The sequence below is a fragment of the Mizuhopecten yessoensis genome, unplaced genomic scaffold, assembly GCF_002113885.1.
Source record: "Mizuhopecten yessoensis strain PY_sf001 unplaced genomic scaffold, ASM211388v2 scaffold10201, whole genome shotgun sequence".
NCBI lineage: Eukaryota > Metazoa > Mollusca > Bivalvia > Pectinida > Pectinidae > Mizuhopecten > Mizuhopecten yessoensis.
In genome coordinates this window covers 287,334-313,047 of record NW_018408429.1, presented here as the reverse complement: position 1 = coordinate 313,047, position 25,714 = coordinate 287,334, and the positions used below count along the sequence as shown (strand labels likewise).

Sequence of the window (25,714 nt, the reverse complement as noted above, 5' to 3'; positions counted from 1 at the left end):
TACTTGTAAACGATGTGACGAAATTGTAAACGTTATTTGTCGTTCGACCCGGGACGTTTCGCCCATCGACAGAGAGTGTATACACACGGTATCGAATAGGTTTCAATTCTTTTATTATGTCCGACTTTAATTTCTGTCCCTTGGTATGGCATTTTACTAGCACGATTAGTGTGAGAAAGATGGAAAAGATCCAGGAGCGTGCGCTGAGATTTGTGGTATGTTTCATCTTTTAATCAACGTTTAAAGTCCTCCAATACCACTCTTCTACATGTAAATAGCAAACAGACTTAAGAGTATGGTGTGTGAAGTAATTAAAATTGTACATAAAATATCTCCTGAATATACATATACAGGTCAGGTATGGACAAAAATCATTCTACACTCTCCGTTCTTTCGATGTTCTTTAAGACGTGTACCAAATTTCCTCGCAGTTTCTACTATTTTACACGTAGTTTGACTATGGTTGTTACAATTTTGGACGGAACTTAGTATAAAACTCCGGTTTTTTCTAGAATGTCAGTCTTGTCTTTTGGGTGGACAAGTACATGTCTGAGTGCAGGCGCGTAACAACCTATGTAGCAAAAAAAGCCCGGGCTTACACATCATTTTTGACAAAATAAAAAAATAAAAATAAACACAACATAGACTATATGATATAAAATATTAAAAAGCAATGACAGGTGTTTTGTATCTGCTATAAAGACCGCCAACTAAAATGCTTCGTTGCAATCAAAGTCTCTAACAAATGTAGAACTGAAGTTAGCATATTCATTCGGCATGGTAATCGCGCCAGTGGAACTCTAGCCTTGCTAATTATCGGTGTACCCAAACACTAACTCTAGTTTTCCCTGTGAAATAAAGTGTTTCTAAGTGTTTTTTTTACCGCTTTTATACATATAAAGGGAACAATATGGTTGGTAGCCTGGCTTCAATCATTCGACATGGTAACCGTGTCAGTGCAACTCTAGCTATGCAAATTCTTGGTATACGCACAGTACTCACTAGCCCCCCGCCCCCCGTAAAATAAACAGTTCCTATGATTTTTATCCCCTTTATTAATACAAAATATATATGGAATGGTCATTAACCATGGCTTTATATTTTACATTGACCAGTATATCGGTTCTTATGTACATAATGTTAAACTATTCCTAGTGATGGCTTGTGATACTAGTCTCATGTCCCTGCGCAACCAGAGTCACAGTCGCGAGGAGAAACTCTTACAACAACTATCCCAAAATCCACATGATTTAATTTTTAATTTTTTCTTTTCCGTGGAATAATGTTACCGAACTCCAAAACAGAATTGGCGTAGATGAGTACCAATCCCTACGAACCCAAAAAGAAGCAAAATATTTATAAAATTATATAGGGGAAAATGATATTTTCTTGCTTCAAAATGGCCATTGAAACTGACGCCAGAACACGGGAGAACGCGTCTCAGGCGTTATAGAAAACAAGTTCTCCTGGGGGAGACCCCCAGACCCCCACCAATTAGAGGTGTGTGTGTGTGTGTGTGTGTGGGGGGGGGGGGCATACCTGCCTTCGGCAGCACACTTCATCATTGGGCTTACACATTGGAAACCCGTTTGTTACGCCCCTGGAGTGGTCTCAATCGGGATGCTTTAATGGCGTTTCATCATCGCCCGGGCAAACGCCTCAGACGTCTCTTTCACGATGGGTTTTGTGAACCAGCCTTTGCATTTTGTTTGGCTCTCATCTCTTTTCTTCTTCTTTTTTTTAATTTGTTTTAATTTTCTGTCTTTTCTTTTGTAGCTCGTTTGACTTTGTTAATTGACCAGTCTGGGAAGCCACAATGTCTAAGTGCATCTTTTATGTGCGGTTCATCCCGTTGTCTATCGTTCTGCTCTCTGATGATGTTGTTGCAACTGTCAGGAAGTGTACGTGCGACTCCAAGCTTTCGATGTCGTAGATGGAAGAATTGAAAACCAAAGACTGACCTTTGTGTGTCGGTTTGCAGTTCACAAATAGTTTGATGATGTTGTTTTCGTACCGGACGATGCGCATGTCCAAGAATGATATAAATCTGTCCTTTAATTCCTCGTGGGAAAAATGGTTTTGTCCACTTTGTGCAGATGATCGATCTGTTAGGCCATGCACTGCTCCCTTTTTGGCTATTTCTAGGATGTTATCTACAAATCATTTCAAAAGTTTGGGACTGTATTCCTTTGGCGCCGATCTAATGGCGGACTGATCTATGTGTTCCATTAACAGATTCGCAGCACATGACAACCCCATAGCGTCACCGTACTTCTGTTGACACGCATGCCCTCTGAACACGAAGTATGTCGTGTTCACGACAAATGTAAGTAGTTCAATGATTATGATGGTGTCTACTGATAGGTCTGTTCACTTTTGGAGTGCCTTGTCAGCTGTTAATATCTCTCTGATTATACTGATGACTTCTTGTACTGGTGTGTTGGTGAATTGTGAAACCACGTCGTGGGAGTTGAAAACGTCCTGTTTTTCAATAATGACCCAGGTGTTTAGAGTTCCTGACACAGTGTTGTGTTGTTCCTACTAATGATAACAGTATATCTGCTAAGGATCGTAAACTACTAAAGCCATACCCTTGTCTGCTGGCAAAATCGCAATCGAATTTTTCTTTCCAAAGTTCTATGAGAGCTTTATGTTCCTCTCTCGTCAAAGATGTAAGTGTTTTTGCATCTTTAAAATGCCTATTAAATCCGACTTAATCTGCTCTGCTTCATGGTAAGGGAGGTTTGAACAGGCTCAAACGATAGAAGCAAATGGTCCGTGTAAATACGAAACTACTCCGTGTCCAAACAGGATATAGGGGCTTCCAAACCGAATGGGCCTAAATGAGCCAGAGGAAACATGACAGTGAAGATGACATTGGACGTGGTATGTTGTTTATCACAAAAATCGGTTTTTACCACAATAAAAAATTCAATTTTATATATTAAAAATACCTACCGTGTCCAATTATTATGCAAAATCGTCTTACTTAGTGGATCATTACATCCGACCAGACCATGGCTAGTTAAAGAGGCGTTGCAAAGGTTACAGCAAATAAGGAAAACCCAAATACCAAAGAAAATTTGTAAAATAGAGCCCCCAAAATAAAAATAAACCACCGGGAAATCCACTGCCACGCCTCCATGCTGACACATAAAAGCAAAATTTAAATAAAAAATTTATGATCCGAGGTGGGTGACCTTAGAAGTACAGCTGGTCTGTGAAGAACGATAATGTTTTCACCAGAAGGCAATGGAAATAACTTCAGGAAAAGACGGGATTTGAGAAGAGCCAAGACGCCGCCAGAGCCCTAGCCTCGTAATTAAATGCGCTGATAAGGTATGCACGCTACTTTGTTTTCTACCCTAGACAAGGGCGACAGAGAAACACGGTCTTAAAAGTAAAAAATCAAAATCAAGGAGGCTTGACTCAAAGGCTCGTACAGGGCCCCCTAAAAGGGACTCTGAAATCAATGTAAAATCCCACGGAGGTGTAATACTTCTAACTCTAGGTCTCTAAATTGAAAAACCTCTGATGAATGCTGACAACGAGGAGAACGTTCCTACCTCTAGTCACTCCGCAAAAGTTGACATACCAGCAATAGCAGACCAATAGTCGGCAGTAGTTACAGGAGCTAATATCTTACTGAGAAACAAATGCAATAAAATCTGCAAGTACGGGACCATAGGCCTTGAATGGATCAACTTGCCCATGGCCACATGAATTGTAGAAGAAGCTCCACCTAAAATGATAGACTGCCATGGAAACAAAACTTACGGAACTAATGACACCGGCCCAAAGAAACCTTTCGGCGCGAAACCGCCGGAGATAGCCTTCACGCAATGCCTGGAAGGTGTTTGATCTTAACAGATGCTTCTGCATATAAGCAGCAACTATTTGGTCGCATGTTGCCACACATCTCACCTGGTCTAGGACTGAGGTACAAACAAATTTGAACCACTGAGCTCGGGGATAAGCGTGATGAATTTCTTCGAAATCGGAAGACTATGCTCCTGGCTACGTTCAAGTGGTAGCCTAAGAACACAAAGTCCTTAGATGTAGACACCTAAAATTTCCCGCTATTAGGAATGAAACCAAGTTTGAGATAAAGACTCAGAACAAGCCGAGTATCCTGCACAAGAGTATGAAGCACGAGGAGTCGCCGAAGTAAATATTGATGTCTATTCTCCGCCTGTGCAGGGAAGTCACCATAACCTGCAGTAGTATAGAATCCGGAGGAGGGTAAAAACATGGGGAGGTGAGGTTCCTTAGTAGGCTTATCCTTGACAACAGAGGTAGGTAGGAACCAATTTTGGCCTGCAGTGTGGATTACAAAACCGCAGAGGCCTTCAGACATGCATGGCCCGTTTGTCACTCTCCTCCGCCTCCGACTCTCCGTCCGACGGGCACTTCCGATAAACGAAAGAGGGTAAACGTCAGAAAGTCAAATTATGAGAGAACGCATAATATTCTCAGTTTGTGGTACTCTTTGGCAGAGAACACCACCTGGCCTGCTGCTGGCATTGGCGGCTGTCGAAGCTCATGAGTTTCCAGCTTAGCTGGTTAACTTAGAAGCGTGGCGCTAGTCCGAGGACATAATCTCAGACAAATCCGCTAGACTCAACTGGAGGCCAGATTCACAAAATGCATTAGAGGAGGAACCAGCTTTCTCTACAATCCTGGCATTGGACACATCCAGGGCTTTGTAAATAACAGAACCCTCCGGCATTGACTTGTCGGAAAAACTACATACCAGATAGGGAATTTACAGAATGATGGGCCTCAGTCTCAAACCTATGCTTAGATGACACGTCCTCGTCGTGTTCAGATGCAGGAGAATTCGGACCAGGACTCAGCCAACACAATCCCAGGTGATAGGTTGAGGATATCATCATTCCTGTTCTCAATCTCAGCCGCAGCACCTCGTCTCCAGGTGAAAACTGATGTCATCTACTCTCAAGGTCGATGTCGATGTCTGCAGACCCTCTGAGAAAGTCCTCTAACGCTCTTACTTTCACTGAAGCGCATCCCGACCTACTTGGATGAGACCAACTTACTCGGGCTACCCTCCGAAATTTGAGACCAGCCCCAATTCCGGAGAGTAGCTCGAGTTAGTTGTACCCAAACCCAAAAAGAAATTGGACTATAAACCGGGAGTGACCCGAAAACTGACCATTGGGAACTTGGAGTGATGCATACTGACCAAACGAACTATTTAAACCATGCGCGGTGCACAATTGTGCAACGCACCCTCTCCTTTGTACTCAGCTGTAGCCAGCGCACTAATCCAAACCTTCAACTTTGCCAAGCGCACTGCTCACTCGCTAACGCCTGTAATAGCGCACTTCCCAGGTAGCCCGTACATATACCTATCAAAACCTTCTTTAGGTTCTTTAGGTTTTGATCCCTCTATGTCCACCCTTATTCAGGATGGGTCATCAATATTCACTTCGCTGCCGTCTGGACTTCACTCTAATCCGTTAGGATACTAACTGATTACTGACTGCTTGTTTGTTTGTGTGGTTGTACGTCCACTTCAATAACAAGTTGTTTGGTTATCCAGCAGATACGCTATTGACTGTGCAATTGAGTAAGATTCGTTTACATCAACATGTGGTGCATTAAGGCATTAAGGCTTAACTTGGCGCCTTCGCTGAAAGTAACAATAAGGGTTTACTAAACATTCCCTCATTGATGCATTAATACACATGTATACGCTTAACGCTCTTTTGATGCATTAAAACACCTTGATGCATAATTGGGCCTAAAAATGCTGCTAATTGTTTTTGCAAATTGAAAATATGCAGCTGTTATGAAATTAACATGCATATTGTGGCATGTGTCTGGTGAAAGGAGCGAGATAATGCACAATAAGTATCAACATAATTGACTGATAAGAGGTTTTATTCCCGGTTTGTATTAGTACTTCTCTCACTTCTCTCTGCGGTCGCGGTGTCTGAGTGGTTAAGGTGACTGACCGTCTATGACCACTAGCTCTCCACCACTGGGTTGCGCGTTCGAGGCCTACGTGGCTGCAGGTCGGAGGTTTTCCTACACCACCATAACTTGGCACACCCTTAAATGACCACAGCGTTTAATAGGATACAAACAACCCAACAAAAAACACAAATATGCTAAGCATCAACTAATCTTTTTATTCGCAAACTATTTCAAATAGGTTTTCCTATATCCTAGAGCTCCGACAGGTTGACCTGTTATTTTTATCCTTTGTGGTACTCTAGCATAGATTAACGACATGTCATGCGGTGGACTAATTCTATCAAGCGACCCTCTTATGGTAACCGAGTTATAAACGACTAGGCATACCCTATCCAAAGTATTGTCAAGTGGAATGGATACGTTAGAAAATATGTAGTTTCCTCTCGTACCGACAAGATACTAGCATTTGCTTGTATATCAAAATATAATGTATTACTATTTCACGTGTTGTAATGAAAAATGCCATTGTCATTATTGTTACAGCACATTGCTTTACGGATTGTTCGTTACATTCGATTAAGTAGGTATGTAGGTATGTCCATACGTAGACAAACATGGATACAAACTAGGATTTCACCTCCGAGAGACGCGCTTCATCTGTTTTTGAACAACTTTTAGAACTTCCAGTTATTGTAATCCCTTTGCTGGACAATATGTCCAGTACATACTTCCCACCAATAATATGCCAGTGGCTGGACAAAATGGACAAAAGGAACTAACATGAATGACCTGCAAGTGGTTGGACAGTAAGGTCCACAGGATTACCAAGAATTACACGAGTTCTTTGTTTTGTTGTACGCTACATTGATTCGTCCAATTAGGGAAATATACGACAGGTATGATGCGAGCAATAATCTAAATCACAATCTGAATCGATACTCATCTATGTCCGTAAACCACACAGGAACTTTAGGGCATAAACTAGGTTCTACATTAGTCCATTTACGCTTTGTACATTGACAATGCTCGTGGAACGGGAACATTTTTATAAGTTGCTCCACAGTTATAACAATGACTGTACATCCCCGTCAGAACGTGTAAACAGTTTCATCTTCATATAAATATGACACCAAATCATTCACCAAACGAGAGGTCTTTCGTCGTTCCCTTTCTGATTACTGTTTTGCCCCGAGATTTCTTGTCACTTTCATTTTTAACAAGTTCTGGAAAGTGATTTCCACTTCCGGGCTCCGATCCATACATAAGCCACGTCATCACGAATTCTTTGGAAGGCATATTTCCTGGAAGCGAATTTTTACTTGGCATTCGACCAACTACCGCCAAATCCTCATTAGTGTCCCTATTAGCACTGAGCGCATTCTCATGTGAGGAACTAGAAACCATTTTTCGCACTTTCCCGTTCTTTTTTACATGATGGTGTGGTGATCCTCCATTGTGACTTGACATGTACATAAGATCAGATTTCTTGTCATATTTACTATGCATAGGGCATGGTGACGCACGCACTTCCGGTAGAATGCCATTCGAATCAAGCCTGACGGAATTTGCCCTGGCAACCTTGTCTATGGCGTCGTCAGGGAAGTCGAGAGCGTTTGGCGAAGCACTGTCCATTGTCCTGCAACAAAAACGGCAAGGTTTATATACAAGTGTACAGCTTTATTGACAAAAGTGTACTTCATGCATTCCTGGAATTTCCAAACGCTGTGAACTGTCGCTTTTTGTGTAACGTCATACTTAACCCGCAACCATCTGTTGTCCTGGGCCCGTATTTATGAAACCGGTCTCATGCTCAAGCATGAATTTTATGCTCAAACATAACTTCTTGTTCCTGTTATAAATTATTAAAAATCTTAAATTGTCAATGATTTGGAAAAAGAGACTTAAAGCTGAATACTTTTTTCAATGTTTTCATTTGACGTTTTGATCGTTGAACATAAGTTAAGCGAGTAACAAGAAAGTTGGTTTGAGTACAGAATCCATGTTTGAGCACGAGAAGGGTTTAATGAATACGGCCTCGAGACTTCGGTTGGAAGGATCACAGTTGTATTAAGTTACATTCTATGGGAGCACACATATCGTCGCAGCACTGTTCTGTCACACTCTACTCTTTGCTGGTTTAAATGGAAAGGTTTGGGGTACTGATAAGCGAAAATATCACTTCTGTTGTGACAGAGGAAGTTGTCTCATGTTTGATCACCGAGTCGAGGCTTTACTTTGATAAACTTCACAGGTTGGTCATATTTTCACACTGGCTGTACTTCTATATTGTTGTATTAGTGTGAAGGACTTGGCAGCGTTCTCAATATATCAGTATCTTTATTACGTAGACTGTATTTACATGGAAAATAACATACCGCCGTCATGTAGGTGGTGTTGTGATTCCGTTAATAGTATTTACCAGGTCTTAAAATGTCATAAAAAACTAATGTAGATGTTAAAACTCGTCAAATTTCACATGCCGTTTGATCTGCTGTTTTTGTCGTGAGCGCAGTTCACCGTTTTGTTTGAAAATAAAAACGACATTACTTTTACATCGGTTAAGTAAACCGTTCCTGTTGTTTACAATGCAATTTATAGGAGGGTTATTGTAAGACACCGATCATTTCTATCCTATGGCAATTTTCTTAGTGAATTATTATAATCCGTACAAACGGTAACAATAAGCTATCGGAATAATTCGCCAAAGAAATGAAAATTTAATGGTCGATCAAATGTTTGCATTATATTTTAGGTATTGCTTCAGATCACCTTATCAATGCATAGTGTTCTTTAAAAGCGGAACAGTACATCAGACTATGAGAGGATTTTGAGATGTTGCGGGTATTGGAAGTAATTATCTAGCATATGTCTTCTTCCATAAGACCGACCAAAGCATTTAATTATTTCATTATTTTTCCCTGCTCTTCCACTATGCATTGGGGAGAAATATTAATGGCTAAAACATAAATCTTGAATCTGAGCCTGCATATATGTAAAGGTACTCAAGTAGCAACCTTTAGAACTCAGAAGAGAGAGAAGCCTAAAGGAAATAGCAAGATGGGAGCATACATAGCGAAATAACAAAAGGGGGAAAAGCAAACGAACACCTACTGGAGTCATGGGGCTGTTCTGTCCAATAATTACCTTTGTGGGTACAAACCCCGATCCGAGGAGACACATTTTCTTTAAAAAGGGAATCAGGTACTACGATACGCATTACAACCATTTAAATTGTTTTAAATCCGCGTGACTTGATCTCGATCACTACGTCATTACCCGGCCTGTTTAATACATACGACAACATTGATTGATAACAAGGTGTTAAGCCGCTCGGTTCGTGTGTTACGAAGCCGAAGAGATTGATTGGATGATTAACACCGGCACGCGGGGATCAAACGTTATTTACTACAATTTAACTCACAAAGACGACCTGATAGTGTCCGAAACAACCTCATATAGGTTTGATCGAGCATAAATTGCTGCTTGGGTAAGAGATTAAGATAAGATCTAAGGATGTTTCTTGCAGATGTAATACTCGGTTATTCCAAGTATAGCACGTAGTTGATACTTCGTACGTTTCTGGTGTTTTAAGAAAACCTTTGACACCGATCACAATATGTCTTATCCTACACTGAGGGTATGCTTGTTTAAGCTAGGGATTCCGAAAATGATAGCCAACAAATGGAATCAAATACACATATACTTTACAACCATAAAAAAAATATATAAAAAAATCAGAAAAGACACTGTGTATATCACAGTAAGCTCAAAGCTAAGTGTCCTGAAGCAAGCAATACAAAGACTATCATACATATGCATTTGCTCATTACTTGGCGACATTGATTATATAATGACATAATTTGTGTTTTATACGTCATTGTTTGTAGGAATTCTACTTCTACTCTGCCTGCTAATCGACCGAAGAGTGAGAACAGAGCTAATTGTGTAGAGAGGAGAGACGGTTTTTAAAAGTTTCCAAAGTTACAGATGAGACCAGGTCTGGTGTGAGGTTGTTCCATTCAGGGAGAGTTATGGGGGTCAATATGCAAACGGATTTCAAATGTGTTACAAGATGCGACATGTTCAAGCTTTCTGCATTTCGGCAGATGAAGCTTTCGTTAACAGACTTCCGGTGAAAATTGAACAACTAATATACATCGACAGCAGTCTACAATGACCATGGACTTACTACCAACCATCTGGAAAACAGATGACTAGACATTCAGAGCCACAACTACTGACCTTTTAGAGAATGAGCCTTTATCTACGACTGCCAGTCTCGCAGACAACAGACAGAAGCCAGTACTGTTACGTCTCCTGTAGATAGACGCCATCTGCTAGCAAAGATGTCCTACACTCGAGCAGACGACACCTTCTCCACAGTCAAAGTTAGTGTGGTCCGACTGTTACTGTTAAAATTAGCAACATTCGCGAAAACATGTTATCAAACAAAATGTCAACCTCACATCGGATCAGTATCATCGAAACCTATCTGAAATTAAGTTCACCGAACTTCCAATGTTTTTACTGGAACGAGGAAACAATAATAGTAGCGTTTATTTCACATATTTCGTACCACATTTCTTGCTTCACTTTGCTCACTACACACAAAAGCTCCAAAACCTTTAACTTGGATACTTTATGTAATACTAAATCGATCATTTATGCCATGTGTACCATTATGATCTCATAGAAGTCTTGGATCACCTAACATCCATACCACGTCAGTAGATATTCCACCCCGACAACACAGAGAGGTACTTCACACAATGAAAGTGATAATGTGCATAATACGATCTGCTCATCAAGTATTCCTCAACATGTGTCAATCGCTTGATGACACACCCAATCGACCACTACAGAGCAAGAATAAATCCAGACAGATGCCACAGCTTGACGTCAGCACATATTTTCTGTCATAACCCATTTCTTGTTGGATTTGTTTCACATTCAGCAGAAAACGAAACGGATCAGCTTTAGTGACCATTGATCTCGCAATACAGTAGGTCGCGTTCACTCTGACTTTTGTATTCCTTCAACACATGTGTACGTCAATTACTACTAATCCTGTACTTGATTCCAAAAGTCACTTTATCAGTTTCAATTCACCACTACAGGTAGCAACGTCACGTTTACTACAGTAAGTCTCACCACAGTGTAGGACCCAAGGTACGGACAATTCCGTCCCGAACCAAGAGGTACCCGGTCATCCCAGCTCTGTCCTACAAGCTGGCCACTAGAGGTGTAACTGGCTGAGATTACCCCGTTAGTAAATGCCGCAATAAACATTGGTAAAAGGGCTATTGTTCGAGCCTGTATCAATAGAGTAAATCAAGAAGCACCATTTAATCTAGTATACGTATGTGGCCTTGTCTCTCGGGGCCATTCGATAACAACTTCAAATACGTCTATAAATACCCATACATATCACCACTAATTGTGCATTATTCCCACCCTAGAATAAAAGCGTACGAAGAAACATAGGTATTTAGATAGAACAGAAACAGTTTGCGTGTGGATTAGGTTCCCCTATGTTCTCAGCAATGTGAACTTGATATCCCCAGAACTAGGTTCCATATGTAGTGTTTAGGGTTAGAGTTTCACGGCAGTATTACTGAAACCTGTATTTGGTGTCTGTCTGATACATAAATCACGGCCGGCTCACTTAACTAGTGTCAATGGAGGAGTGAATTACAGGATACAACCATCAAATACCCGTCCCCAGGGGATACGTTCGTATTACTTTACTCCCTCGGGATATATAAGTATCATATAGTTAGCATACTGCACGTGCTAGTCCACCTGTTGGAAATTCGGGTCGCGCGACCTGTTTACGTGATTATCAAAATACCAACTAAATATTGCATAAACATAGGAAGGAAAATTAAGAGGAAGGTGGTTGGGGCGTGTTGTCAGGTAATTTGCAAGTTCTCGTACGCACCAAACCAGCGTCATTCTTAATGTCCAGGGGTGTGATGACCATTAAAGCATACCAATCGAAAGTTTATTTCAGAATCTATGTTGTTTTCGTGACTATAGACACCTATTGTCACGTGACATGTCATTATCATTCACCAAATGATGTACATAACATAAATATTGTTGTATTTGACCTCTAGTTAAATAATCAATCTTACAGGTCTAACGAGGTTGTATCCTATATATATACTAGCGGAAAAAAGAAACTGCATGTGGAGAATTGTTATAGAACATGTATTACCAACTGTATATACATGAAAATTCACACACATGACCGAGTATGACACATACACACTATCCGTGTGTCATTGACAGTTTTCCCCGTGCAGGTTGCTCTCTATAGGCGTTGACCAGTTTGCACGTTTTTCTCGTCCAACCATCCAATTCGACAATGAAAGTTTATTTTTCAACTGTTGGGTCACTGTGTTGAGACCAGTGAACAGTAAAAACAGCATTATAACGTTTTAATTTGTGATTATTGCTATGCCGAGGCTCAATGAAAATGACCGCCTCCGGATTATTGGTATGATTCAAGCTGGTATGGGACAAGCCGTTGTCTCTACACGTTTTCATGTCCATCGAAACACAATCCGGGATTTGTGGAGACGACATCAACAGTTTGGCCACGTCGGCGATCGACCTCGTGCGGGACGTCCACGTGTGACGTCACGTCAACAGGACAACCATATTCGGCTTGTTCATTTGAGAAATCGCTTCCAAACGGCAAGTTTGACTGCACGGACAATCCCTGGGTTGCTACCAATAAGCCCGAGAACTGTACGGAACCGATTGCGTGAACGAGCTATCCGTCCGCGACGTCCTGCAATCCGCCCAGTTCTTCTGCCACGTCATCGTGTAGCACGTCTGGACTGGTGCAGAAGGCATCTGCGATTTACTCGACGGGATTGGGCAGGCATTTTGTTTACGGACGAGTCGCGAGTCCACCTGGATAGTAGTGACGGCCGTTCCAGAGTGTATCGTCGCGTTGGAGAACGTTTCCGTGACGCGTGTGTGGTACAACGACGTTCTTTCGGCGGAGGCAGCGTTATGATTTGGGGCGGCATCACAGCCAACGGGAGAACGCCTCTGGTGGTTGTTAACGGGAATTTGAACGCGCTACGTTACCGTGACGAGATCCTCCGGACCCACATCGTTCCATTCGTGCAAGGGCAGCAACGTCACATTACGCTACAGCAGGACAACGCCAGGCCACACACAGCTCGTGTCGCTATGGACTTTCTGGCCCAGCAGAACGTTGACGTGTTGCCCTGGCCTGCTGTATCCCCCGATCTGTCGCCCATTGAACACTTCTGGGATGAAATGAAGCGCAGATTACGGGCATTACCTAATTAACCGGTGACGTTCGCTGATTTGCCTGCAGCGTTGGTACAGATCTGGAATGCCATCCCACAAGCATTTTTGAACCGTCTGATAGGCTCCATGCGTCGACGTTGCCAGGCATGCATTCAGGCAAACGGTGGACATACGAGGTATTAACTTTGTGAACTCAGTATTGACCCCTGCTGTGTTTACGTCACTCCTGAGCGGAATATATTGATTCCATAACGTGGAAAATGGAATGCAACTGTTAATAAATAACAAATAAATTGTCCCTAAAAACCTTGTTGCTCTACGTCATACGCATTTATTTTTATAACACATTTTAGGCATGCACCGTTTCTTTTTTTCCGCTAGTGTATATGGGTGTGTATACTAATATGTGTTTGACCTCTTGTTACATAATCAATCTTACAGGTCTGACGAGGTTTATCCTATATATTGGTGTCTTTACTAACATGTATTTGACCTCTAGTTACATAATCAATCGTACAGGTCTGACGAGGTTTATCCTAAATATGGGTGTCTTTACTAACATGCATTTGACCTCTAGTTAAACAATCAATCTTACAGGTCTGACGAGGTTTATCCTATATATTGGTGTCTTTACGAAAATGTATTTGACCTCTAGTTAAACAATCAATCTTACAGATCTGACGAGGTTTATCCTATATATTGGTGTCATTACTAACATGTATTTGACATCTAGATACATAATCAATCTTACAGGTCTGACTAGGTTTATCCTATATATGGGAGTCTTTATTAACATGCATTTGACCTCTAGTTAAACAATCAATCTTACAGGTCTGACGAGGTTTATCCTATATATGGGTGTGTTTACTAACATGTATTTGACCTCTAGTTACATAATCAATCTTACAGGTCTGACGAGGTTTATCCTATATATGGGTGTCTTTACTAATATGTATTTGATCTCTAGTTAAATAATCAATCTTACAGGTCTAACGAGGTTTATCCTATATATGGGTGTGTCACAAATATGTGTTTGACCTCTAGTTAAATAATCAATATTATCTTTGCTCTATTCATCGTTGTGCCAGAAGAAAAGCTTTTGTGTAAACATTTGTTGAGTTTCAAGTTGATATCTTTCTGTGTACCTCTTGTGTACCTGCACGTATTACGTCAGTGTAGTGTTAAGATTTGTTTTACATGTATGTGTAACTTTATGTATTATAATACATTTTTGATTTTGAATGATATTCCAAAAACAATTTCCAATTTTATTCCGCCTAGATTTATATTTGGATCCGAATACAATATGGCCTCTTCTGGCGCCAAGTATTTCCGAATGACTTGTGTCTTATTGTTCTGTCTAGTGTATTAATGATACCGGTATGCAAATCCCACAATACGTGTAAGCTAATATTTACCTTGACATTCAAGACCTTCTGCTTGACAAACTGTGAATAATTAACAATCAAAAATAACCTGTACACATTTTAACAGGTGTGCTTACACACCCGAATAAAATTGATTAAAAATAGGTCCTCGTTTTGAATGTTAATGTTGTTGTGATTATTCATTGTTGTAACCGTTATACAGACACGTATGTACATATGATAAGTTCAGAGTTGACCCACTGCAACAGTTAGCTCTATATAATACTGCAGTTATTAAGGCATTTCATATAGGTTGGTAATAGGGATATCTTTAAAAGTAAAATAGACATCTATGGATCGTGTATGTCTACTATTTGCTGTATATATACATATACGGGTGTCTTATTGTTCTACACCAACGTGTGACTTAGCGGAACAAAAATCTGAATCTATCTTGGGTAGTCTGGTTAGGTAAATGTATACATCGTTGGCAATCGGGAAAGCCACATGTCAAGGGTTCGTCTTGGAAGACACTTTCTGTGGTTAAGTAAAGTATATGTACTGAAAAATCGGGGGGTTTTCAGGCCATAAAAGGTATATGTTACGAACGTCAACACATGTCTCGGAGGTCGGGGAAGGTACATGTCTCGGAGGTCAGGGGAGGTCAGGGAAGGTACATGTCTCGGAGGTCAGGGAAGGTACATGTCTCAGAGCTAGGGGATGGTTCATGGCTCGGGGGTCAGGGAAGGTAAATGTCTCAGAGGTCAGGAAAGGTACATGTCTCGGAGGTGGGGGAAGGTGCATGTCTCGGAGGTCCGGGAAGGTACATGTCGCGGAGGTCGGGGAAGGGACATGGCTCGGAGGTCGGGGAGGGTACATGTCTCGGAAGTCGGGGAAGGTACATGGCTCGGAGGTCGGGGACGGTACACGTCTCGGAGGTCGGGGACGGTACATGTCTCGGAAGTCGGGGAAGGTACAGGTCTCGGAGGTCAGGGAAGGGACATGTCTCAGAGGTCTGGGAAGGTACCTGGCTCGGAGGGCGGGGAGGGTACATGTCTCGGAGGACAGGGAAGGTACATGACTCGGAGGTCGGGGAAGGGACATGGCTCGGAGGTCAGGGGAGGTCAGGGAAGGGGTATGTCTCGGAGGTCGGTGAAGGTACATGTCTCGCAGGTCGTGGAAGGTACATGTCTCTGAGGTCAAGGAAGGTACATGTCTCGGAGGTCGGGGAAGGTACATGTCTCAGAGTTAGGGGATGGTTCATGTCTCGGGGGTCAGGGAAGGTACAAGTCCTGGAGGTCGGAGATTGATCTCAGATAGGGGCACATGTACTATATTCTAAAAACCAGACACAGCAATGAAATGAAACATAAATTATGTTTATTCGGGCCTATTGACATATGCAGAGTTATAGCAATGTTTCACCTGTCAGGGAATTTTCAGCTTTCAGCATGTTTATTTGCATTAGTGAGCTGGTATATTGACTCGGGATGTATTATACTAGACATTTTCTAACGGTAAATAGCCCCGTCTCTCCGTACGCTATCAAACAATTCCTAGTCAAGTCAAAATATCAACCGGAAACCGGAAGCCCAGTGCTAGTGGCATATTGTTCTCTGTCTCTATAAACAACATAAATCAATCATCACTCGATATCACAAGTAGGAATTATGTCAACGTTATTGAATATTGACCATTTTAGATTGCAGTAGAATAACACGGCTATAGATGTCCCCGTTAAGCCCATTTCCGAACAAACAGTCGCAATTTCTATACACCCGACTGACAACCATGTTTAATAACATATTAATTGATCGCTGAGTTCTAGTCGACTGTAATTAAGTAAGGTAATCGTACTGAAGGCAATGATTAAGTCGGCCGGAGTGCTATTTGACTGTCAAGGGGAACATTAACTTGCATTGTCTGTCTCGTGTTTCGCACCAAACGACTTTTCCTACATCGCAATACAAACATACTCGAGAGGCATTAATTAAGTACGAAAATGTATTTCTCGAAGAACAAACAAGGGTGTTACGAGCAGAGGCCTTTCTTGCATGATGCCCGATTCCTCGGCTATTTAGGGTGAGATTTCAAGTTGACCAGGACAGATCGCCTTTTACTTAAGGTACAGGTAACAAACATGTATACAAGCCAGTGCTTTTTGTCTGTTGTTACGTCCATGTTAGCTTCACCAGAGCACAGGATATATGAATGCTTTTAAAGGGAGGTTGTCCACATTATTTCAGGCAATAATCACACTGGACAGAAAGCTTCTTGTCATCCGTGTCAAGCGCACAGATGACCATGTCACGATACGTATACGATGAAAACGTATGTCACTCACACAGGTAAGTTGTTAGTGGACAATGCATGGCTCTACCATATCAGTAATAAAGTTTAAATCCTATTCGCATAGGTACCTGTATACATGTATATCACACACACACAACACACACACACACACACACACACACACACACACTATCACACATATACACAGGCCTACCGATCATTCAAAATTTGAAGGGAACACACAATTATTCAAGATAAACCCCCTCAGGTGGAAGTAAATCATTTGATTTTTATAAAACAAAGACAGGCGCATGTCAAAATCAACTGATCAGCAGCCTTCACCCTGAGTTCAATTGAGCGAAATCGTAAATCAAAGAAGGAAACGGCTTCATTTTCACTGAGGACAGTGACGGTGACACAACGTAGATCAGAGAAGAGGGTCCGATCCAGAAGTCTATATAAAGTACTTTAATAATATGGCAACAGGAAATATCAAAAGGGCGGACACAGTACTGCTACATGTAGCATGTACCGACAGAAATCGTATATGATGCCACTAAGTGCATGTACCTGCCGGGACACTGAAACAGATGAAGTTAAACAACAACAACTTGTAGAAATGCATCGATCGAAAAACAAAATCAGGCGATATTAGTTGAAAGTCAGTGCAGTTAACATTTCCACCAGAAATCAGTTTGAGTTCGATAGAAATGAAAAAAAGGCATGTAAACATAAGTGGCTGGCCACACACACACACACACACACACTCACACACACACCAGCCCTCAATCAAACCCTATACACACCATTGCCATACCACCCTCATCACTACCAACACCAACACACACAACCTCCAACGCCATCATCATCCCAACACCGTCTCAGCAACTACCACTGCTGTTGTTTAAACAACTACAAATCCACCAACAATGTCGCCGCCAGTCACACGTTTCAATATTAATGTGCAACAAAACTAAATTCGTTCACTATCTGTTGAACCTCCAGAGCGAAAGGACGTTGACTATGGCCGAGTATTGGCAGTGTCAACTGATGTTTTCGAGAAAAGATGCAGTTCAAAGACACATGAAACTTAAACATTCGCGATTCTATCACCAACTATTGAATAATTCCACGAACCATGTTAAAATTACCCTTTACAAGGACAATGTCTGGACCTACTACATTCTTGTAAAAAACACGTTCCATGAGAAGTTACACGCAATTGGTCCAAAACCTCAACGAATTATATGGATCGACAAAAGATGGCAACCCTGGTATGATGTCATCAGGGAAACCAATGAGCCAAGCGTCGAGTTCTTTAGGGGAAAACCACGTGACCCTGGGGAAGACTACTTCCTTAGTCCCAATACCTGAAATGTCATACTGTTGGACGACCTTCTGTCTTCTACCGGTAAAGACTCGCACATTAACGATTTATTTTTGAAAAGAAGCCACCACATGAACATGTTCTTCATCGCCATTAACCAGAATCTCTACCACAGCAAAGATCCTCATACTCTTCAAGAATCCGATCGACAGACAACAAGCCATGACCCATACAAGACAGATGTATCCAGGAAAGTCAGGATACTTTATGACCAAATTCCGGTAGACAGATGAGAAACCGTTCGGTCATCTTCTGGTCGACGTGAAACCAAGCATGAGGTGTGTGACATTGAACTGAAACCATCTGGACGGAACTGTTCATACCAGAGGCTATCAAATAGGTCAGAGAAGAAACCATTGCTACCTGGAATGTCCCTAGTATGAGACTCTTGTTCTTAGTCACACTTTTTGCCCCTAGTCCTAGACTCTTATCCGAATCGGAAACTCGTGTCCCTAGCCTCAGACGTTACACGTCATTCACCTACACTTGGGGCCTACCTAAAGCTGGGTAAGTACTAAATATCCATGATCAGTTCATGGTATTAATGACCAAAAACTCAGCACTATGGAAAGACAATACAATTCTTAAATGTGACTGTTAAACTTAGCATAAGGTATACGGTAAAATTACAATTGAAGCTAGTATATAGAAATGACCTGTAACAGTAACAGTGTAATTTTGCTCACAGACCAATTTAATCATAACAGGGCGTTATGTTTATCACATTCAAAAGGCCCCTGGGGCCTGTACATTGATTTTATTGATGCCGCCCACAATAGATGTAGAGAGGGATTAACTGTTTTATTGAAATACATATTGAAACACTATTGTACGCTATCAAATGATGTTATATTTTTTAAAGTGTATCTCCTACAAATTATAAGCTAAACTATATAGCTACAATAGATAGGTATCGTCATGTTTGTCAAGATGGATTTGACATAGAGGTTCAGTGACATTTAATCCCTGACGAAGGGCTAAGCTTGGAAAAGAGTGACTTACAAGTTCATTAATATTATTGCGTTCCCTAAAGGAACATATGTTTATAGACAGTTAGTATATAGCTACATATCGGACAAAACAAAAGTTACACAATCCTAAATATGAAAGCTCTTAGTATTTTATGCACAGTTTTAGCTATGATAACTTTTTACCGAAGTGATACCCCCACTTCCGGTTCTTTTTACTTGTAGTACTTGGTACATTAGGTTAAGTGAATATGGTGAACATTTCAGAAAAATCGGGAATCGGATAAAGTTGTCATGTGAAGGTTAAATTGTAGTAGTGTCTATTTACAAAATACACAAAAAAAGGATAAAACAAAAACAAAAACCATCGGACTATATTCGTGTTTAATAATTAAACAATACCTCGACCAAACGTATCAAAGTCTGCTGTAAATTTTGAGCTCAGCTTCAAAAGTCATGCAATCTGTAAACGTAGAAATTTAGCATTTTTATGCACATATTTAGCCATTTCAAAAATTTACGGAAGTGATACGCCCACTTCCGTTGTTTCGACAGACTTCAATGAAAATTTCGGAAAAAGCTTGCATCCGGTAAATTTGTTATCTAAAAAACAAATGGTGATATGGTCAATGTCAACATAAATATCAAATAAAATGGGTCGGTGTAATAGACCTCACTGGTAATACCATATTGTTTTCATGTGTTCATAAATGCTTACAGTATATAATCTATAACTTCAACATGGGTGTTGCCTCTATCATACCAGAATGTAAGATGAGATTTAGGGAAATAAAAAAAGACGGTAAAACAGCTAGATGTCTGAAATCCATGTAAAACACTTGGCTGAAGCCAATGCTTATTTAGCGACATTTACCTACGTGTATGTAGTTGACCTCACACTTTACAGTACACTTTGTCGATCACAACGTTATTAGTTGTAATAATATTTCTGGTTAATTTTTGTTGTTTTATTATTTAACACTAATATAGTCCTATGGTTATTGGATTTATATTTTGGAAAATAGACATTAATGCAATTTTGACCTCCACGTGACAACTTAACCGGTTCCCGAATTTTGCTAAATTTTCACCCTAGTCACTCAACATAATGTGCCAAATATACGCTATAAATAGCTTTGGTGTACACGAACCGGAAGTTGGTGTATTGTTTTGGTAAAAAAGTGACATAGCTAAAACTTTATTTTGGTATAAGATTGTATAACAGTTTAATGTGCAATATTTAGCTGTACAGTTGAGCTCTGAATTTGCTGAAGATCCTGCTTAAACAATATGATATTATACATTTGTTGACTGGGTTTGAGGTTTGATGTGTTATGTTGAACCAGAGAATCAAACTGTTGCCTGAGGCCGAGGGTTGGTCCGAGGGTTTAACATAACACATGTTGACCGAAAACTCAGTCTACAAATGTTTTGTTATAACTTTTTCAAAAAATCTGTCGTTTCCAATTTGGATTTATCTTGAAAAGAATCCTGTGGTAATGCGTTGTGCTTTGCTTCAATATACTCTGTTAATAATTTCTCTGCAACTCTGATCACATTCTTGGTGTTTGTACTGTCTCTGTTATTAAGAATTTCATCAATTTCTGCAGCAGTGTATTCCGAAAATCTGTTTATGATTGTACATAATGCAGCCGACATACATAAACATTGCAGACGGCCGGAAACAGACGTGAGCAATTCTTCCTATAGGGATGCCACTATTGGTAATTGCTTAACGGCGGAAGTTGCCGAGTAATAGCCGGGAAGTACCGAATAGTAATGAGCTGTGATGTAAGCAATCAACATTTCACTCAAAGCCAGTCAACATTTCGATGTTGACCGGTCAACATTTTTCTGAGGCAAACATCTGGAATTTTGAACTTTTTTCACTATAGAAGAGTATAGAGAATAAAATGCAAAGGTATAACAACATCTCATAGCGTAGGTATTTTGATAAAATTTCCTACATCTATTGTGGGCGGCATTAAGTAAGTCATAACACAGGCCCAATGGACCTTTTGAGGTCTGGGGATATTACAAATAACAACCTGTATTGATGTTTTTCTTGTGACTTTTCCTTAGAAAGTTATTACCCGATCACGTTAACGGGTTTTCCTGTAGAGTTTCTACCATGTGCTGCGTTTGTTAGCGTCCACTTTATGGCATGTGTAAGTCAATGTTAAATGCAGCATATAATTTATAACGGCTGCGTCAGCGTTCACCTTGCTATTCGGTTCGATATCAATCTTTAAGTGTAGAATTTCTACAGAAAATTTACAAAATAGCTTTCGACAAGTTAATGTTCATTTTTTTTTCCCCAACAAGTTTTATTCAAGATAATATTTGAATAGGATTGATCAGTAGCAAAGGCATCAGAGATACACATCTCCATTAGCGGGGTACATACATATATATATATATATATATAAACCGACGCCGCACTGTATACACCATGGTACAGTGTATGGCTCGCCCGGGAATGTCCTCCTGGTAAACCAACTGAATACGTACCCCGGCAGACACGACAGGTAAACGGCTAAATCGAATGCTAATTAGTTGTGTACGGTAAGTTGTATCAAACTGAAATCCCTATCAATGAAATTGCGAGGTGCCCCATATCGTTTGGTAGATATGACTTTAACGTAACGCTTTGGTATTTTCCTTGACGGGAAACACCAAACACAGGGTGAGCACGTCCTCACAGGAAACGACAAACACGGATTGAGCACGTCATCACAGGAAACCACAAAAAAGGAGTGAGCACGTCATCACAGGAAACCACAAAAAAGGAGTGAGCACGTCATCACAGGAAACGACAAACAGAGAGTGAGCATGTCTTCACAGGAAACGACAAACAGAGAGTGAGCACGTCTTCACATGAAACATAAAACATAGACAAGGTCTGATGCCTTCACAGAAAACACCAAACATAGACAAGATATGATGCCTTCACAGAAAACACCAAACATAGACGAGATCTGATGTCTTCACAGAAAACGCCAAACATAGACAAGTTCTGATGCCTTCACAGAAAACACCAAACATAGACAAAATTTGATGCTTTCACAGAAAACACCAACCTTGGACAACATCTGATGCCCTCACAGAAAACACCAAACATAGACAAGGTTTGATGCTTTCACAGAAAACACCAAACATAGACAAGATATGATGCCTCCACAGAAAACACCAAACATAGACAAGATCTAATGCCTTCACAGAAAACACCAAACATAGACGAGATCTGATGTCTTCACAGAAAACACCAAACATAGACAAGTTCTGATGCCTTCACAGAAAACACCAAACATAGCCAAGATCTAATGCCTTCACAGAAAATACCAAACATAGCCAAGATCTAATGCCTTCACAGAAAACACCAAACATAGACAAGATCTAATGCCTTCACAGAAAACACCAAACATAGACGAGATCTGATGCCTTCACAGAAAACACCAAACATAGACAAGATCTGATGCCTTCACAGAAAACACCAAACATAGCCAAGATCTAATGCCTTCACAGAAAACACCAAACATAGACAAGATCTGATGCCTTCACAGAAAACACCAAACATAGACAAGATCTGATGCCTTCACAGAAAACACCAAACATAGACAAGATCTGATGCCTTCACAGAAAACACCAAACATAGACAAGATCTGATGCCTTCACAGAAAACACCAAACATAGACAAGATCTGATGCCTTCACAGAAAACACCAAACATAGACAAGATCTGATGCCTTCACAGAAAACACCAAACATAGACAAGATCTGATGCCTTCACAGAAAACACCAAACATAGACAAGATCTGATGCCTTCACAGAAAACACCAAACATAGACAAGATCTGATGCCTTCACAGAAAACACCAAACATAGACAAGATCTGATGCCTTCACAGAAAACACCAAACATAGACAAGATCTGATGCCTTCACAGAAAACACCAAACATAGACAAGATCTGATGCCTTCACAGAAAACACCAAACATAGACAAGATCTAATGCTTTCACAGAAAACACCAAACATAGACAAAATATGATGCTTTCACAGAAAAACACCAAACATAGACAAAATATGATGCTTTCACAGAAAAACACCAAACATAGACAAAATTAGATGCTTTCACAGAAAACACCAACCTCGGACAAGATCTGATGCCTTCACAGAAAACACCAAACATAGACAAGATCTGATGCCTTCACAGAAAACACCAAACATAGACAAGATCTGATGCTTTCACAGAAAACACCAAACATAGACAAAATATGATGCTTTCACAGAAAAACACCAAACATAGACAAGATCTGATGCTTTCACAGAAAACACCAAACATAGACAAGATCTGATGCTTTCACAGGAAACACCAAACACAGACAAAATATGATGCTTTCACATGAAACATTTGTTTCAAACTGACATCACCATCCATGAGAAAGTAATCAAGAATGAAATCTTGCAAGGTGCTCTCATATGATTTGGTACTTTTGATTATAATGTAACGCTTTGGTACTTTCCTTCACAGGAAACACCAAACACAGATTGAGCATGTGATCACAGGAAACACCAAACACAAAGCGAGCACGTCTTCACATGAAACGACAGAACATCACCTGTAAATATGGTATCTCGACCAACAGTGTTCACCAAAGGCATATAGTGAGAGACAGTTTGTGGACGGGATTTCTTCCTCCGTCTGATTTCTCTCTCATTATGATGAAAGAAAATAGAGACAGTTTTGTGAAAGTAGCCATTCACAAAATCATGAAAAAATGTCTCGAGAAATCTTCCGTCACTACGGACGCAGATTATTTATGAAAACATTCATTAATTTTGTACATAAATTCCCATGATAACAATGCGTTGCGTTGTTTAAACAGAATGTATCTAATCCTTGATCAGAGTGCAGACATTTAAACCCATTATCACATAAAGTGTACGTAGTAGTAGATACAATGAGTGTTAGATAACACTATGCTTACCCGTCCAATCCGGGCAGCGCCACCCAAACCTTGGAGGGTCGGAGCATTTTGAGGACAATCCACACCGGTATATCACGTGTAGTCTCAGGAAGCTGTACCGAGGTTTGGCTGACAGAATTGATAGTTCCTGGGGTAGGATGTCAGGAGCATACACTGCCCAGACATAACATACTACCAAAGGTTGGCTTTAATCTGTGGGAACCAATACTAGATTCCAGTTCTTGAGAACTGAGGCACCCGGTAGGGTATATCATAATGAGGATTTCTGATACCCGACCTTCAGCAGTTCCTGATGGCTATACGCTTGTTCACTAAAGTTGCACTTCATTTTCACTTCGTTCCAAATTTATAGAATATTGGATTTAACTGATTAGACTGACCGGTCAGTAAACCAGTCAATATAATACCCTTTCGTCTGTGTTTCAACCTACGTTAGTCGCGGCGCGGTACCGTAAGGTGTGCCGTGTGTAGGAAAGGTGTATTGGATATCAATACTATGTAACGGTTTAACACTTGGCAAAGGCAGTCTCTACTTCTATCAGAACTCGTCTGTCCCGTGTAAAGGAAACACTGCCCTTCTTCGAGTACTTGTATAACATTGGTCCTATCCTTCCCCGTGTACATGTATAACATAAGTCCTACCTCTGTCCGCGTGTACCTGTATAAAATTAGTCCTACCCCACCCCGTGAACCTGTAAAACATTACTCTTACCGTCTCCCCGTGTGCCTATATAACATTGGTCATATCCCACCCCGTGTACCTATATAACATTGGTCCTACCTCACCCCGTGTGCCTATATAACATTGGTCATACCCATCCCCGTGTATCTATATAACATTGGTCCTATACCCCACCCCGTGAACCTGTATAGCATTGGTCCTACCCCTCCCCGTGTAACGGTATAACATCGGTCCTACCCCTCCCAGTGTATCTGTATTACATTGCGCACCAACGCTAACCCTTCCCGTGTTATTCTAAAAGAAACTGTATACCATTGTTCCTCCATATGTACTTGTATCAAGGCGTACCAACCTCCCTATAGCTGTATAACACTGTCCTAAACCCCTTCCCCTGTAGATTTATACCACTGTAAATCCCCCTTCATGTATAGGTGTATAACAGTATCTCCACCCTCTCCTTGTAGCTGCATACCATTGTCCTAAATCCCTCCCGTGTAGCTGTATAACACTGTTCTTACCCCTCCCCTGTATACGTATAATACTGTATTTACCACCTCTCTCTCGTGTAGCAGTATAACACTTTTCTTACCCCTCCCCTGTATACGTATAATACTGTCTTTACCACCTCTCTCTCGTGTAGCTGTATAACACTTTTCTTACCCCTCCCCTGTATACGTATAATACTGTCTTTACCACCTCTCTCTCTCGTATAGCAGTATAACACTGTTCTTACCCCTCCCCTGTATACGTATAATACTGTCTTTTCCACCTCTCTCTCGTGTAGCAGTATAACACTGTT

The 25,714-nt window shown here is 40.8% G+C and overlaps 1 protein-coding gene across 4 annotated transcripts in view; it reads right to left on the bottom strand.

Annotated features, from left to right (window-relative positions):
- Positions 1-6,139: 6,139 nt before the first annotated feature.
- LOC110459732 overlaps positions 6,140-25,714 on the bottom strand; it is a 42,422-nt gene continuing 22,847 nt past the window's right edge. Inside the window, exons 1-2 of one of the 4 annotated variants that reach the window (XM_021512139.1) lie at positions 24,234-24,615; positions 6,140-7,576 (exon numbers count right to left, since the gene is read on the bottom strand). In XM_021512139.1, the coding sequence (XP_021367814.1) occupies positions 7,075-7,576; positions 24,234-24,280 (549 nt within the window). In that variant the 5' untranslated portion in view covers positions 24,281-24,615 and the 3' untranslated portion in view covers positions 6,140-7,074. Of the gene's footprint in view, positions 7,577-10,182; positions 11,251-24,233; positions 24,616-25,714 lie in introns of those variants that run through there. The other 3 variants (XM_021512137.1, XM_021512136.1, XR_002463924.1) reach the window with 3 other exon arrangements.